Source organism: Juglans regia, chromosome 11 (genome assembly GCF_001411555.2).
Source record: "Juglans regia cultivar Chandler chromosome 11, Walnut 2.0, whole genome shotgun sequence".
NCBI classification, from domain to species: domain Eukaryota; kingdom Viridiplantae; phylum Streptophyta; class Magnoliopsida; order Fagales; family Juglandaceae; genus Juglans; species Juglans regia.
Window position 1 is genome coordinate 5,494,970 of NC_049911.1, and position 18,575 is coordinate 5,513,544.

The 18,575-nt window shown below is 36.6% G+C and overlaps 1 protein-coding gene across 1 annotated transcript; it reads left to right on the top strand.

Annotated features, from left to right (window-relative positions):
• Nucleotides 1-2,492: 2,492 nt before the first annotated feature.
• LOC108998098 (rhamnogalacturonate lyase-like) lies at nt 2,493-18,070 on the top strand. Its single transcript, XM_035695799.1, has 16 exons — nt 2,493-2,836; nt 7,975-8,062; nt 8,197-8,318; nt 9,020-9,051; nt 9,241-9,391; nt 9,521-9,640; nt 9,962-10,100; nt 14,494-14,664; nt 15,549-15,701; nt 15,852-15,958; nt 16,061-16,154; nt 16,271-16,412; nt 16,542-16,695; nt 16,798-16,917; nt 17,510-17,636; nt 17,813-18,070. The coding sequence occupies exons 1-16, from the start codon at nt 2,493-2,495 to the stop codon at nt 18,068-18,070; spliced, it is 2,322 nt and encodes a 773-aa protein (XP_035551692.1).
• Nucleotides 18,071-18,575: the final 505 nt, after the last annotated feature.

Below are 18,575 nucleotides of genomic sequence, written 5' to 3' on the forward strand. Positions count from 1 at the left end.
AAATTATATTTTGAAGTGTTTTCTTATTATTAATTATTGTTATACGTTTAAAATCTCTTTATTCTAAATTAATTACTGTGGGATTTAATTATTTTAATTTCAATTTACCATTACGTTTAAATTATTTTATTTAACTTGTGGTTATGAAATCGTTTCCGTTGGATTATTTTTGTGACCCAAGATATGAGGATTGGACCTCATTTCTTTTCCCTCCATTTTTCTTCCCTCTCCTTTTCTTTTCTTCTTTCTTTTCTTTTTCCTCATTTTTCTCCTTCGGTTTCTCTCCCGCGTGCAACACCCACCCCCTCTCCCTCTCTTATGTCCGTTTGCTTCTTCTCCACCCAGCGCCGTCATAAGTCGGCGGTGACCGACACCGCCCAGCCCATTAGCCTCCCCAGCCACCGGCGACCTCACTCCACAAACGTCAGCTCCTCTCGTGCCGCCGTTAGCCACCACGAGCCTCTCCAAGCCGCAGCACTATTTCTGCCGCTACGCCGCCTTCGCACCACCATTGGCCACCATCTTCTCACCACATCATCCTTGACCTTCTAGCAACCCAATGGACCCAACCCTAGCTTCGATGTCACCGGTGAAGCACAACCAACCCCATTTTCGATTTGGGTGTTTTTGGTCTTTAACCGCCTATTGCACCGCCACCCACGGCCAACCACCACCACCACTAGTTTCACCGACATCCCTAGGCCCTACCCTATCATTCTTGGATCTTCGTTTGTCTCCGTTGAAAAGTGGGTATTTGAGACTCACGGCCACAATGCATTTTACACTGTTACGTTGCTCAGACGTCACTTCTTGTAGCTTCGTGATCCTTTGAAAATTGCTATATAGCGCTGTAAGTATTTCTCCACAGAACTTTCATTATTTAAATATATTTTTGCACTAACTCATTTCACTGTATTTGGTTGAACATGCCGGACTGAGTCCGAGGAGTATGGGGGTCGGATGGATTGGTGATTGGAGTTGTTTGTGTGATTAATTGGGTTGGTAATTGTTGGTTTGGATATTGTGTTGTTCATGTACTTTGCATTTTGCATGCATGATCATGCTTGTAAAGGAAACTGGGTTTTCGTGTATTGCATTCATGTTCATGTGTTTATGAAAACTGGGTTTTCATGTGAGAATAGATTTTGGGTGCGTGTGTATCACGACCCCAAGCCAAGATGGGGCATTATCTCAGTGAAACTCCTTTGGTTACTCGGGAGCGGAATATACTGAGTAACGTCCCCTAAATTGTCGCTGGGCGACAATGGGATCAGACGAGATGGTCTCGTGCCGACTCCATGGTCATTCTGCTGGCGGAGACTAGAGGATGTCTGGCCATGAACGCGTTGGGCGCGGAACTGGGCATCGCTTGTTGCGTAGTGGGTACTTGGCCACGAACGCGCTGGGTGCAGAACTGGGCATCGCTACGAAGCCAAGACGTGCGAATGATCCCTAGGGGAGATCATGGTGCATATGGTAATAATGGATTAATGAACTATTTTCTGGAAAAATAGTGTGTGTTGGATTTCTGTGTAAATCATTTTCTGGGAAAATGTTTTACGGATATTTTGGGCCAAATGGGATTTTGGCGTGTGTTGGAAAATAATCATTTCCGGGGAAAATGATGTTTTGAGGAAAATGCATATTTCATCATATGCATGCATGTTGGTTGCATTAATGCATTTTCATTACGTGGTTATTTGGGTTATACTTACCTGCGGTACCATTTTGTGGTAACACAGATTTTGATGCAGATGAGGAGGATGAGGGCGAGCCTGAGGAGACAGCTCCACCCGAGGAGTGATCTGGGATCACTTGCTTAGTTATTTTATTTTACTGTATTGTATTTTAATTTTGGATGACTGTATAACTACTTTTAAACCTTTACTGATATTTAGATTGTATTTAAATTCTAGTACTTAGTTGACTAATCCGCTGCGTTGTTTTTATACACTGTTGCATGTACAAACACACTTGGCACTTTCGTTGGGATGCGTGACCGTGTTGTCATCATCCCGACGTCTCGATTCCTGTGTTTCCTTACATGGGGGTTGGGGCCGCCACAACATAACAACAATTATTTAATAAACTAGATCATAATAAAATTACAACGTTATCGTTTACCTTTAAAAGAAGTTTTACTATAAATAAATTTTAACTTACCAAAAATCATTTCTGTAAACATGGAAAATTTAGAATTTACAAATACATATTAAAGGTTTAAAACACAATGATGAAACTTGCAATTCGTAGATAATAATGACTTTTGTTTTTTTATATATATTAGACCGACTATGCAAGGGCTTTTGACTATCTATATAAACATATATATATATATGTATACACAACAATTTAAAATTAACAAAATGACAAGAAAACAAAGAAAGGAAGTGTAGGAGCTTCGACCAAACTGTGTGTATGCGTGGAGGGGCAAGGCGCGGTGGGCTAGCTGGAGGAGCTACGGTGGTGCGAGTGGAGTGTAACGGAGGTGTATGGCGGTGGGGTTACCTACACTGGATGGAGAGAGTGAGAGAAAGACGCACGGTGAGAGAAATGAGGGAGAGACCGAGTGGGAAGAACCGCCAACCAACCAAAAAAACGTGAGCTTACCGGGAAACCTGAGGCGGCATGCGGCGGACCTGGGTGATGGGGAGTCCTCACCGGCAGTTTTTGTGGGGTGTCACCACGCGAATGAGCTTTCGGTGGAGGGTGAAGGTGGCAGCTTAAGGTGGCCGAATGGTGCTCTGTTTTTGGATAACGAAAACAAGGGATTTCAAGGCTTGCAAACAGAGGCTACGGGGCGTTGGGTAGTAGCTTCGTGCGGCTGGGCACGGTGGTGAGGTCCAGATAGAAGTTCACCGTGGAGCATGGATGAAGTGGTGCGGCAGCAACGGGCGGTACAGTGGGGTGATGGAAGATGTGGTTGTCGACAAAGATCCTTACTAGCATAGTGGAGAGGGGATCTCGGTTTGGCCTTCTATGAAGAGGAGAACGAGCGGCACTTAGTCTAGGGTTGAAGTTGCTTAACATATATATAGACTAGAAATAGAAAACAGATCAAACCTAAATAAAAGGGAAGAAGGAACTTGCATGGAAATGGGAAAAAAAAATAGTGTGAACCCGTGCAATGGATTGCATGAACCCGTGCGACGTATTCTGGAAATGTTTTCCACGTGCATGGTCTGGTAGTGGCTGGGTCTTACATCCTCCTCTCCTTATAAAAATTCCGTCCTCAGAATTTGTTATAAACTGTCAAAAATCCCATCGAAAAGTTGTGGGTACTTATCTCGCATTTCTTCCTCAAATTCCCAAGAGCTTCATTAGTAGCATGATTTTTCCACAACACTTTAACCAAAGGGATAGTTCGAGTCCGTAACACTTGTTCTTTCTTTTCCAAAATTCGAAGTGGTTCTTCTGTATAATTCATATCCTCTTGAATCTGAAGTGGTTCATAATAAATAATGTGTGTCAGGTCAGGAATATATTTCCTCAACATAGAAATATGAAATACATTATGCACTCCTGCAAGTGCCGGTGGAAGTGAAGTGGTTCATAATTCATATCCTCCTGAATCTGAAGTGGTTCATAATCAATAATGTGCGTCGGGTCGGGAACATATTTCCTTAACATGGAAATATGAAATACAATAACAATTGTCTAACATTTTGTTGAGATGTAGACTTTTTGGGGGTGTGTGCAACTGTTGGGAAATTGCTATATTTTGAAGCTAGGTAACTTCAGATATAGCTTGTGTGTTTTCATGGAATTGAGGAAGCAATGCTTGTGAGATTGTCCATGTGCAATGGAAATGTTGGAAAATTCAAAGTCAATACGCTCTATATATAGGTAAAATTGCTTTTAGATGTGCAAGCTTGTTACCAACTTTTTGCATGTTTGATTGATTAATGTATATAGCTCTTTGTTATCATGATCAAGTGTTCAATATTGGGGGAAGGTTATGGAAATACAATATTCTAGGGAATTGAACATATTGGGTTGTGCTTATAACAAACTGTTTTGTTACTTACAGTTATCATCCTTTTACAACAAGCTTGATGGCATGACTTCTCCATGTGTCCAGTTCTGAAGCAAGTAAGTGTTGGGGAAGCTAGGAAATAAATAAATATATATATATATACACACACACATATATATATTTATGGTGCCGACTCCCAAACCTTTAGGTTGGATTAAATGTTTATTGGTGGCCCATTGTGGGAGGTATTTATCACCCTTTTTTAGAAAGAATATATTTATCTCTTATAAGTGTTCCTGATGAATGCAAAATGGTTTGATGAACTATCCATTTTGGAGTACATTATATATCAAATATATATTGATTTGGGAAAAAAATTTAAATTCCTGGTTGGTTTGGGAATTATCATGTGGTTGGTTTGGGAATGTGTAGATATAGGTGGATGATGTTTTGTAGTAGATGAGTACTTAATTGTTTAATTCTTGGTTTGGCCCTGAATTCATGGAAGGTGAATGGATAGAATGTTGCAATTTGATGGCATATGGTTGATTCACTTACTACTTCATGTGCACTAGAATGGTTGTCTGTTTCCTAAGTATCAACCAGCACTAGTTTGTGGACTGAAGAATACCTCGGTTTATATGGGAAAGAGCGTGTGGTCAGAGTACCTGTTTGAGTTGGATTAATTCCTTATAATATTAACGTGCTTGGTGGAGTGCTGTTATCAATTAATATCATGTTGATTTTGAACTGATAGTGTTGGATATTGTGTTTCAATTGTTATTGTGATTGTTGGTTTGCTTTGGCCTTTCCCATGGCTATGCAGCATACACCGTTATTGGCTACGGATGGTTGACCATGCATGGCTAGGTTGGCATAAATGTATTTTTTTTTTTTTTTAATGTGGCATATGTGAAGGCATCATTGAAAGAGGTTTTATATATGAAGTACTAATACATTTACTCATCTTTGTTTCGGGTTTGTAGGACCTGAGGATGGATGTGCTGCATGGATATTTTACAACTTCTTGGTAGAATGAAGACAAGACTGTACGTAAGAGCTGGAGTACTAAGGGTGTGCTCATCAAGCAACAAAGGGTGATTTAGGATTAAGATCAGGTCTTGATATTTGTTGCACTAGTTCCTGGGTAATTGAAAAACAATGATGGATAAATATTATTAGGCCAGTACTAGTTAGACAGGTTGTTGCATCTTTAGTTATGTATGATCAATGACATTGTGGCTAGCGTTGGCATGTGATTTTTGGGTTTGTCATGAACGGCAATATAGTCAGTAGGCTGTATGATGGCTTTAGCTATATACATGCTCTTGACCCTGCATGTTCTTCATGAATGGATGATGTTAGCCCTTTCTGTTGTGTTATATGAAGTACCTACATTTCTTTTGTGTTATGTATGTGAACTAATTAGCTCACATATATAACATCTTATAAGTTTTTTTTTTAAACAATGCATTGAGTAAACATCTTAGCATGGTAAATCAGTAAAGGTAAAATAAAATTTTAACGAGGTGCAAATTGTCTACTACACACTCTCACCTGAAACAATAAAAAAGTTTAATAAATAAAAAAAACAAATCCACACTATTTCCGGTGATCAAATGTCGCCAGAAATTGAAATTTATGTCTTTGCATTTGATGGTGAACAAACTTGTTGCCAAAAATACAACTTCTTGCTATTACAATATCGCCAGAAAAGGATCATCGAAAACCTATCAATTGTGGCGATAGTGTATGGCCGCATTTTTTTATTTGCGTCGACGTAGAACATTTTTCTCTTCTAAATAATATCGCAGGTTATAGCGGCGAATTTGTGTCTCCGCAATTGATTATTGCGACAATAAAATTTATCGTCGAAATTGGAGACGAGTTATCCATTCAATTGTGGCGGGCAATAACCACCGTAATAGATTAATTCGTTGCGGCGAGGACTCCGAGTTCTTAAACTACTTTTGCGGCGGCAATTAAATCTTTTTACAGCAGCATACACCGTCGCAAAAAGTCAATTTTTTGCGTCTCGGTTGATTTCTTTCGGCAACTTCTCAATTAAGTCAGCTTAATTGCCACGATATGGTGGAGGGATAATATAGACACAATTAGTTATTTGCGATTGAAAATTGATGTCTTTGGGGCGATTGACTTCGCCGGAAATGACAATATTTCTTGTGATCATGGTATAAACTTGTAGATATTTAATTCGTTGACTCTATATGATCATGGGATCGAAGATGGTGATCATCAGAATAGCTGTTGAAATCAAGATCCTCCATCCACGTCTATCAATCTCTCCCAAAATTACATAAAATTAATTAATAACACGTTTGTTGGCACGAATTATGGCGGTTGTTGGGGATCGTGCTTACTACTTCCTAAAATAAAAACAGACAAAAATCCTGTCTTTTGTAGCCCCGTGATAGTCATTGATCAGTTATTCCAAGACCAAAATATGATGTTTTGTAGTAATCAGATAGGACCAACATGATATATATAAGTCGCAGCCCTTCCTCGTGTGCAGTTATTTAAATGCCATTAATTACTTGAACGCCGTTTACTTGATAGCTATTACGTACGATTGATCTGGATGATCTTAATTTTTTCAAAGTAAGCTATCAAGGTTCCTGACAATTAAGAACGAGATAATATCAAAATGTATATATATTGGACATCTATCCATTACAGGTGAATCCTCCTTTCTTAGAAAAACTTATCATCATTCTCTCTCTTTTCTTGTTCTTTTGGAGGAGTTTTTTTTCTGGGTACATGTACCATTTCTATATTTTTCATCTATTTCTGTTGTATAATTTTTCTATTCCAAAAAGCATTTTGTAGGTTTTACCTTATAAATTTGTTTTAATGAATATTAACTTAATTTCAGATCAGTATGGAAAAGATAAATTGGAGTAGGCAGCCATTATGTGGTTCGCTTGTTGGGTGCTTAGGAATGTATCGATGATTTTGCTGGTGTACCTGATCTTGCTTCTTGTCTGTGCTGAGAAGACACCACTAAGGTTCTTTTTCCTTATCTTTTGGGCTTTCCCTGATTCTGCACTCTGGTTCTCGATCCAAACATGATGACATGCAGTGTGTCAATATAGATTAGATCAAAATAGATAGATCAGTGGCAGAGATCAATTAGGAAGGAAGCTATATATGTCACGCAGAATCTTCATCTCCTTAATTATGTGCTCATGTTTGATTGGTTAGAGAAATCTAATTTTCATTTCGGAATATGCCAAAGTCTCATCATGAAACTGATCTTTGCCTGGGAATATTAGAGATTTTTAAGAACTGGTGTTTATATGTGTTAGAAAGTTGATAGGATCAGTAGTAGTAGTATTACTCATTTCGATATGACAATATTAATTATTACGTTGATCTAATGGTAGTATAGTTTAATTAGGGAGACATTAGCAGTTGTAATTAGGGAGGGGGTTCGGGGGATCATGTGTACCTGAAACAACTAAAGCAAGCTGCAGTTTGAGATATATGGAGAAAATGCCAATTCAAATTGAATATACATACATACATATATATATATATATATGTATATATGTACGCAAGTGCATTTTGGTTCGTTATTTAGATATTTACGCAAAGAAAAATTGAGCAATTTGAGCATTTGCTATGAGAATTTTGGTTCTGGGTAGAAAAAAATTGGTATAGATCATCTACGTACGTACGCCCGTACAAATAATAGAAACATGAACAAGACTAATATATATACATATATATGTATGTTATGTGCATGTGTATATGTACAAATATATATCACAAAAGGGTTCACAAAATGGTAAGTACTACAAAATTAAAACAACCAAATAATTTTGAGGTCAGTGAAGTACTGATCGATGATACATTAATTTCATGAGTTAATCTTAGCCTTGCCTAATTAATTTTCCACTTTATAACTACAGTGTATTTTATTTAATAATATACATGTGTGAGAGCGTGTGTGCTGTGTGCGTACCTATTTAATGCAGGGGAGTTCTATTAAACGTCAACGCCGCCCAAGAATCTAATGTTGATGATGATCATGATGTGGAGCTACATACATACGACGACCTGCAGGTAAATGCATTCTACTACCCCTATATAATAATTTGAGTAATTAATTAATACAATATGACATGTTGACAGCGCATATATATATATATATATGAAAATTTTATACACCATATTACAATATGACATGTTTACATCAGGTGGTGGTGGATAATGGGCTCATGCAAGTCAATTTGTCCAGGCCGGCGGGTGATGTTGTTGGAATTACGTATGGTGGTATAGATAACTTACTCGAAAATCATAATAGATGGGAGAATAGAGGGTACGTAAGTACGTCCATGCATTGCCATTATTATTATTATTATTATTTTTTATCTTTCTACCCTAAATTTCTAAAATAAATCTTAATTAATGGTGATAATTGTAGCAAAACTTGATAGCTTTAGAAGCAAATTATCGAAAAGTTTACAATATTGCAGATTAAAATATAATGATAATTTAGAGGTTTAAAAATAGAGTTCGCATTACAAGAAAATTGCTAATTTGTGACCAGTTATTTTCAACGAAAATAATTATTTCTTGTCTAAATAAGTCTGTTTCTGTCGTAAATAATCGTTATTGTCGCAAATAATCCTTCACAAATTCTAATTTTTCCTATTTTAAGTTGTTGAGACTACATCACTAGCTACATGATTAGTATCCTTTGGATTGAGATTGTGATTGAGAGTAGTACTGAGATCGATCTTCTATAAATTAATTGTATGACGTAATTAAATAATTTGAAGAGAAACAGACACAATTAATCTTATTATAAATTCGGCCAGATGATCATCATTTATCCCGATGGTAATTTAGTATCTAATAATTACAACAAATTAAAAACAAGTAGAAAATAATTCAGAAGTTAGTAACAGATTAATTAATGTGGCTTGTATAGTACATATATGAATTCAAATTACTTTTCAATTTTCCCACCATGTCGATATATTTCTTACAATCATTAATCATGATCACTTGATCTAGGTATTGGGATGTAGTTTGGAAGCAGCCAGGAGGTCCCGGTGGTAACGGCTGGAGGTAATAAAATTCCCTCTCCAAAAGGTTCATCATTTGAAATAGTTAACACTGCATTAAAATTGTTTATTTTTATTTCCTATAAAAATAATTATTTCATCGCAAATAGTCATTATTGTCACAAATATTCGTTTTTCTTATAGTGTATATAATATGTACTTTTGATCCCTAACTAAAACTATGCAACAGATTGGCAGCAACAAACTTCACGATTATAACCGAGACCGAAGACCAAGTAGAGCTTTCATTTACTAAAACATGGGATGCTTCTAATAATTCGCTACACGGAAAGACAAATATTCCCTTAAATGTAGACAGAAGGTACGTTCACGTGCATGCATGCATGCATGCCAATCGATGATCTTTTTGCTTAATAAATTAGCTAATTTAGAAACAGAAGTATTAATTCTAACTTATAATTAACATAAAGTACTACTTTTAACTTTGCAGGTACATATTTCGACGTGGAATTTCAGGATATTATTCATACGCTATATTTGAGCGCCCTAAGGGATGGCCGGCTTTGTTTCTGGGTCAGATTAGGGCTGTTTACAAGCTGGAACAGGACAAGTACGTAATTATATAGTTTGTTTTGTTCATTATCCAGTATAAAAAATATTAAATGTTGTTACATATATATATAGTCACAGACGCAAGTACATGACATATATACGTGTTTTTATAAGCTGTTGATATATATATATATATATATATATATATAACTACTTAAAATGTGTTATATATATAAATATGTAGTGTGCTCTAAATCGAAATATAATGAATTGAATAATTAATTGTGACAAGATTGCTATATATAATATAGATCATAATTTCTGAGCCAATTGGAAAATATATATTGTTGTTAAGGTATTAATGGATATCAATGATTAGTTTTCACTACATGGCGATATCGGACAAGAAGCGGAGGATCATGCCAACGCCGCTAGATCGCAAAAGAGGTCAACCCCTTGCCTACCCGGAAGCTGTTCTTTTAAGCAATACGACCTCCAATCCTGAACTAAGAGGAGAGGTACCCTTAAATCATTTTTAATCCTTCAGATAATTATCCTATATATATATATATTTCAAAGTTAATAATTATTAGATCTATTAATTGGTTGCAAAAAGTTGTATTTCTATTAATTAATTCGATCTACCTAGTCTTAAAATCATGTGCCTATTTAAGGTTAATCTTTATTTGCTCTACAAATATTAGCAATATCCTCAATTAATGAAGATATATATACATAACCTACATGAAAACATTGATTTAATAAACGATGAGCCCCGTCGAGAGCCATGAAACTCCTCAGCTGGAATGTACGTGGGCTTGGGAACCCACACGGCATTCGGACCCTTCACGATTTAATCAAGAAGGAAGCTTCCGATATTGTGTTTCTTCAGGAAACTAGGTTACAGGTGCATGATTTTGATTCTATTAAGTTTAAGCTTGGATTTAGTAACTGTCTGGCAATGAGGGTCAGAGTGGCGGTATCGCGATGATGTGGGGAAGGGATGTTCATTTAATGATTCTGAATTACTCAAAATCCCATATTGATGCATGTGTTATGGTAGATGGGATTAGTACGGATACATTTTTTCTTAAGGGGATTTATGGGCATCCGGATCATAGTTTTTAGACATAGGACATGGGATTTAATCCGTTCCTTGTGTAGACGGGATGATGACGCATGGTTGGTGTTTGGGGATTTCAATGAAATCCTATATCAGCATGAGAAATTGGGAGGCCGAGATAGGCCTGAAAGACAGATGCTTCATTTTCGAAAGGTTGTTAATGATTGTTTATTGAGGGATATTGGTTTCAGTGGTCCCAAGTTTACCTGGTGTAATGGGAGAGGGTCTGGTTCGAGTATTATCGTACGACTGGATCGGTATTTTGGGAATCCACAATGGTGGAATCGTTTTGCACAAGTGAGAGTAATACATGAAGGGGCTGCCAATATTCGGATCATATACCCATCTATTTGCACTCAGAAGCACCTGCTGTGGCAAGTGGAAGGGAGAAGTTGTTCAAGTTTGAAGCTATGTGGTTGGGAGAGAAGAGCTGTGATAACATTGTGGAAGATATCTGGAGGAGGGGCACGGACAGTAACTCTATGGATGATTTGATGAACAATATCTTAGCTTGCGGGCAAAGGCCTCAAGTGTGGAATCGATCTAGCTTTGGCCATGTGCAGAAGAGACTTAGACAAGCTAAGATTCGATTAAAGTAGTTGCAAGAAAGGGACCCAATGAGTTTAAGAAGGGTGGAACAATAGGCTATCAGGGATGATGTTCAGAAGTGGCTGGAGCGGGATGAAATCATGTGGAGGCATAGGTTAAGGTACTTTGGCTTAGGGAGGGGGACCAGAATTAGATGTTTTTTCATACAAAGGCTTCTCATAGAAGGAAGAAGAATTTGGTTGGAAATTTGCAAAATGATGAGGGTGAATGGCAAGAAGGGGAGATGAGGGGTGGTTTGATTTCTGAGTATTTTCAGTAGCTGTTTTCAACTACAGGTCAGAGAGGTATTTTCTTGATGCACTGGCAGGAAGGGTTTCAAATGATATGAATGATGATTTATGTAAGGGGTATACAAAGGATGAAGTTCGGGAGGCTTTGAAGCAGATGGATCCAACCAAAGCTCCAGGACCTGATGGTATGGATCCTTTGTTTTTTCAAAAGTATTGGCATTTTGTTGGTACTTCGGTTACTCGTGCTGTTTTAGATGCTTTAAATTCGGGGTCTTTTCCGTCATCTTTAAATCATACTTTTATAACATTAATTCCAAAAGAAGAACCCGGAGAAAGTAGCAGATTTTAGGCCCATTAGTCTGTGCAATGTGGTCTATAAATTGATTTCGAAAGTGATAGCTAATAGAATGAAGCGAGTTTTGCCTAGCATAATTTCATATTCACAATATGCTTTTGTGCCTGGCCGTTTGATTACTGATAATGTGTTTGTGGCTTATGAGTTAATCCACTGTCTGAAAAGGAAGAGGAAGGGTATGAAAGGCTATATGTCCCTTAAATTGGATATGAGTAAATCCTACGACAAGGTTGAGTGGGATTTCTTAGAGAAGGTTATGGGTACCTTGGGATTTGATAACAATTTGGTCAATTTGATTATGTGTTGTGTTAAAACTGCCACTTTTTTAGTACTGGTGAATGGGGAACCTAAAGGAAATGTTGTTCCAAGCAGAGGCTTACGATAAGGGGACAATGACAAGGGGACCCATTGTCCCCTTATCTGTTCTTGTTATGTACTGAAGGGCTTATTTCTTTTTTAAAGCTGCGGCTTTAGACCATGATATTCTTGGGATCAAAATTTGTTGAGGTGCTCCTTTTATAAATCACTTATTGTTTGGAGATGATTCAGTAATCTTCTGTAAAGCAGATGTGGGGGAAAATAGCCATGGTCTTTTCAGGCAATGTCTCTCCTGCAAGGAAGACTGAGTTAATGCAGTTATGGGGAGTTCAAGAGGTACAACAGTATGAAAAGTACTTAGGATTACCTCCTGCTATTGGAAGGTCAAAATCTAAGGCTTTTTCTAATATCAAGCAACGAGTATGGAAGAAATTGCAGTGCTGGAAGGAGCAATTATTGTCACAAGGAGGGAGAGAAATTCTTATTAAAGCAGTTGCCATGTCCATTCCAACTTACTCGATGAGTTGCTTCTTGTTACCTGCTGGTTTTTGTACTGAGTTGGAGGCAATGATGGCTAAATTTTAATGGGGATAGAGAAATGATGAGAGGAAGATACATTGGCTTAGTTGGCAAAAAATGAGTGATTCGAAGGGGAAAGGAGGGTTGTGTTCTAAATCTCTACATGGTTTTAATTTGGCTTTGTTAGCCAAACAAGGGTGGAGCATCTTGAAATAGACAGATTCTTTGTTGCATAAAATTTACAAAGCTAGATATTTTCCTCATGACTATTTGTTAGAAGAGGGTATAGGAAGAAATCCATCTTTTGCATGGCGAGGTATCTGGGAAGCTAAAAAGTTATTGAAGCATGGCTGTATATGGAAGATTGCGGATGAGAGGACTGCTAAGTTGTGGAAAGATCCTTGGATACCTGGTCACCAAGCATTGATTCAAGAACAAATCGATCTCCAAGTTGATTTCCAAGAAGCTTCTGTGGCTTGTTTGATAGATACTCAGACAGGAGGATGGAATGTGGCACAATTAAGGGCTCTCTTCAATCCAAACTTAGTAGCAGACATTTTGAAGGTGTAGCTCAGTTTTAGGGAACAACCAGATCAATGGATTTGGTATAAAAAATGGAATGGAAAGTTTAGTGTAAGAAGCTGTTATTGGATGGCTATGGAAAGGAAAAATGGTATTCAAGGGGAATGTTCAAACTCCAACCAGCTTAGGAAATTATGGAGGGCTTTGTGGAAAACGAAAGCCCCACACAAAATCAAGATTTTTGTTTGGTGGGCATGCAAAGAGGGTTTACCTTCAAAAACTAACTTGTATAAGAGACATGTCTTAATTGATGTTTCTTGTTGTTTCTGTAGGGGTGGGTTTGAAAATCTTGCACATGCAATTTTCTTTTGTCAATCTATTTTTTCAGTTGGAATTCTTTGGTGCCTATAATGCAAACTTTGGACAGAAATATGTCTGTTATGCAGGTTGCGATGAAGGTAGTGGAGTAGGTTAAGGAAGGGGAGTTAGCTTTAATGTTTTGTCTAGCTTGGGGTTTTTTTGTGGAGGAGGAACCAGATGGTGCATGAGCAAAAATCTGTTGTGGTGCAGCAGGTCATTAATAATGCATTATTTGTGCTTAATTCTTTTAAGGAAATTCGGCTGATACCACGGCCCATGATCTGAAGTTTCTATGAATGGAAAAGCCGCCTCCCACTGAGTGGTTAAAAGTTAATGTTGATGGTGTTATGTTTGGGGATATTCACAAAGCTGGTGTTGGTTTGGTTTTACGAAATGATAACGGTGAAGTTATCTGGGCAGCTACTAAAGTTGAAGAGGAAGGGATTAATGTGAAAGCTGTTGAACTCTTAGCTATTTTTCGAGCTTTTCAACTCTTTGTAGGTCTCGGAATTTTCATATTAGTGGTGGAATCAGATTGTTTAATGGTTGTGCAAGTGGTGAATGCCGAACTTGAGGTTGTAGCTTTACTTAAGGATCTGGTTCTTGAAATCAGGAAGCTTCAGGCTTTATATACTGAATGCCAAATCTAACATGTTTATAGAGAAGGAAATGGGGTAGCTCACAAGCTTGCCCGTTACTCTTGAAATGTTGAGAGTATCGCAATGTGGTTTGATTACTTTTCAGACTTTCTTTCTCAAGCTATTTGACTTGATAAATGTCTCTAATCTATTTTCTATTAATGAAATGTTTTTTTTTTAATCAAAAAAAAAAAAAAGAAGAAGAATTTGTCTTGATTGGGTCATGCATGCACGAAGGTGGATGACAAGTACCAGTACTCGATGGAAGATAAAGATATTAGGGTTCATGGGTGGATGTCCGTTGCCCCACCTGTTGGATTTTGGATCATTACACCCAGTAATGAGTTCCGTACAGCGGGACCCATCAAACAAGATCTCACTGGCCATGTGGGCCCTACTCTGCTCTCTGTAAGTGATCTATCTAATCCCCGTGAACTGCATCCTAGGTGGCTTACAGTTCACACGCACAGTAAAAAATAAGGAAAGATATCGCGATCTTGAATGTTGCCTAATTATTTTAAAAAAATAAATAAAATATAAATTTTATATAAAAAAAATTAATTTTTTTAATAATAAAACTTACTATTTTTCAAAATAATTATGTAATATTTATATATTTTATAGTTATATATATACTATTCATAAAATAGTATAGTGCATATTGGGCCAGATTATTTTATTTTATTTTTATAAGATATAGGGCAAGATTTATGTCATTACAAGAAAAACGGATATTTGTAGTCATTTGTTTGCAACGAAAAGATTATTTGTTATCAAAACAGACTCATTTTAACTGTAAATAGTCATTTTGCTAGAATTAACTGGTTGCAAATAAACAATTTTCTTGTAGTGTGTATCCATGACTAGCGCTCATATATAGGCATACGGGACTCGTGCAACGACGTCTACAACGCGGGAAATAATGTCGAATAATCATACTGTTTTATTAAGTAATCGAGGTGGTCCGAGACATTTTTTTTTCGATTAATTAGGGAAATAATTTCGATTTTTTCGATTATGAATTTTCTTTTTTAACAAATGTTTAAGAATATTAAAAAAAAAAAAGTAAAATGGCCTTATCGAGAGACTCTCTCAGGCTACACCCTCAGTGGGTTACCATCCTTGCTTAACTGTTTTCTCCATCATAAAAATTGATTTTTTTTTTTATGAATTTAAGATAATTTTTTTATGCATAATTTATGCACTTTAAAATTATATAAAGAAATTATAATAAGACTAGTATAAGTCATCATATATTAAAGTACTGATCTTGTTTGTCCATGGACGTTCAGATGTTCATGAGCACTCATTACACTGGTAGGGACCTACACATGAGATTTGAAGACGGAGAGCCATGGCAAAAAGTTTTTGGTCCTATATTTGTCTATCTCAACTCCGGTTCCACCAAAACTCGTAAAAGACTCTGGGGCGAAGCTAAACAGCAGGCATATAAATATATATATATTTATTTATTTATTTATGAATTAAGCTAATTAATTAAGTGGACGTTTCTGATCCCTAATTAATTCGAATTTTATCTCCTTTTTATACAATTATTAATTACTCGTTAATTTGTTTCTTTTTTTAATAAATAGATGTTGAGTGAAGTCAATAGCTGGCCATACAATTTCACTAAGTCGGAAGATTTCCCTTCTGCTGACCAACGGGGAACAGTTGTGGGTCAATTGCAAGTCGATGACCAGTACGTGCGTGAACGTGCATGCATGCAGCATTCCTTGATTGTCTATTTGCATGGTTTCTTATTGCATGCAGATCATGATCACATGCACGGTTTATTTATTAGGTACATCACTGATGAGAAACTAATGAGGGCAAAATCTGCTTACGTGGGTTTGGCTGCTCCGGGAGGGGTCGGCTCATGGCAAACCGAAAGCAAGGTATAATAATTTCTATATAGTTTTCCCTTCTTATAATATCGTAAAGGGTGATGAATCAATTAGACACTAACCACCTATACAATTTGTCCAATTAATTCTTTGTTAATTTCTTTTAGGGTTACCAATTCTGGACCCAAGCTGACGACGAGGGACGTTTCGTAATTAAAAACGTCCGAGCAGGAGACTACAATTTGTATGCATGGGTCCCTGGTGTGATTGGAGATTACAAAAATGACATGCAAATTACTATTAAACCAGGTATATTATATAATATATATATATATAAATAATAACTCTCTTCTAATTTAATATATTTGATTTATTAATAAATAAGTTTGGAAATAGAATTTTTCAGAGTTGGCTGACATACAATATTAATTATTGTAGGCTCGAAAGTGGAATTGGGTGTGGTTGTGTATAGGCCTCCGAGGAATGGTCCGACTCTGTGGGAAATTGGCATTCCTGACCGGACCGCTGCGGAGTTCTTTATACCGGACCCAAAGCCAACGCTCACAAACCGATTGTTCAATCACACAGAAAAGTTAGTCACACCAATGTCGTCAGCTAGCTGCCACATATTGAATATCGATGCTACAATCTTTAAATAAATATTTATTTCCATTTGAATAATTTTAATTTGCAGGTATAGGCAATATGGCTTATGGGATCGGTATGCAGATTTATATCAGGATGATCAGGATCTCATTTATACTGTTAATATTAGCAATTATAGTAAAGATTGGTTCTACGCCCACGTTACAAGGTACGCACTTATTATTCATTAATGCCTCCGTTATTTGAAGCACAAGAAAAATTAATATTTATAACGAGTTATTTGTGATGAAAATGACTATTTATTACGAGAATAAACTCATTTTGACAGAAAATAACTAACATCAAATAAATAATTTTTTTTTATTTTTTGTAGTGACACTAGCCTAACATGTTTAACTACGTCCTTAAAAAGAGATAGATGCGTATGTTTTAAAAAGAGATACATACATAAAGCAAGTTTTAGAACATAACGAGCTTTTAGTCGCAAGCATCAAGCATTTATGCAGATTTTCCCCCAAGGAAAGAAACAAAGGTGGCCCGGCCAATTCATGGCAGGGAAAGTTTCAAAATTAAGATTTAATTGAAAGAGCACACAGACAAAATTACTTACGAACGTTCGAAAAGTTGAAAAATTAACTGAACTCAATAGCGAAAACAACAAACAATAACCTAGAATTATTGAAATTTCAGACGATCCGAAACCCTGATCAGGGAGAGAAAGATCTTCAGATGGCTGGAGGGCGATAAGAATATAAGATTTATTGTAATTTTAAATGGTTCTAATGTCGAATTAATTGCAGGAAACTAAATAATCAAACATACGAAGGAACAACATGGCAGATCAAATTTGAACTAGAAAATGCCACCAACGACGGAAACTACACACTGCAGTTGGCATTGGCGTCTGCCCATTTTGCTGAAATACAGGTACATATATACAGGAGCCAACCGCAATTAAGAATGCTTCTTGATTTTGCATAGAAAAATAGAAGTACTTTTCCTACCATATAGTACGTTTTACTCCAAACAAATATCATCATGCATGCATGTAGTTTTCATTTCTATTGTCTTCTCTGTTGATATTCTCATGACTTCGTTGCAAGGTTCGGTTCAATGACCCGAGTCTACAACGTGCACACTTCTCAACGGGACTCATAGGAAGGGATAATGCGATAGCAAGACACGGAATTCATGGATTATATCGGTTGTACAACATTGAGGTACCAAGCAATCTATTGCAAGAAGGAACCAATAGGATCTATCTCACACAGTCAAGGAGGAGAAGTCCTTTTATAGGAGTCATGTATGACTACCTCCGTTTAGAAGGGCCTCCGCATGATCATGCATGCTTGAACGCATAAGATCTTTTAGTTTGACCCTCATTTTGTTTAAACACAAAGGGATCAGTTATGTTAAAATTAGAATTAAACGATCAAATTAATTTAGGGCTTGTTTGGACATTTGAAGTACTTCAGAATTTTGTAAATAATTGTAAATAGTAGTGAGATGGTCTGTGAACAATAATGAAATGGTTTGAATTAAAATTTTTAATATTATTTTTATTTTGAAGTTTGAAAGGTTATATTGATTTTTGTCTTGTTTTGAAGTTTGATTTTTAGAGATGAAATTCTTTAGAGACGAATTTATTTTCGTCTCTAAAAGTAAATTTTTGAGATGAAATTTGAATTTTGTCTAAAAACTATATTTTTTAAAAATATGGTTCAAACAACCCTTTTTGCATTCAATTGGTATATTTAAAGATGAAATAGTTCGTCTCTGAAAAGGTTCGCTCTAAAAAAAATGTGAGAACAATTCCCTTCAAATTTTGTATTGTTCGAACAAAATCTAAAGTGTTCAAACGTTCCT

Coding starts and splice junctions, on each gene's coding strand:
- LOC108998098 (XM_035695799.1), top strand. CDS start 2,493: ATGGCGGTGGGGTTACCTACACTGGATGGAGAGAGTGAGAGAAAGACG. Junction 15,959..16,060: donor CAATTGCAAGTCGATGACCA/GTACGTGCGTGA, acceptor TTTATTTATTAG/GTACATCACTGATGAGAAAC. Junction 16,918..17,509: donor TTCTACGCCCACGTTACAAG/GTACGCACTTAT, acceptor AATTAATTGCAG/GAAACTAAATAATCAAACAT.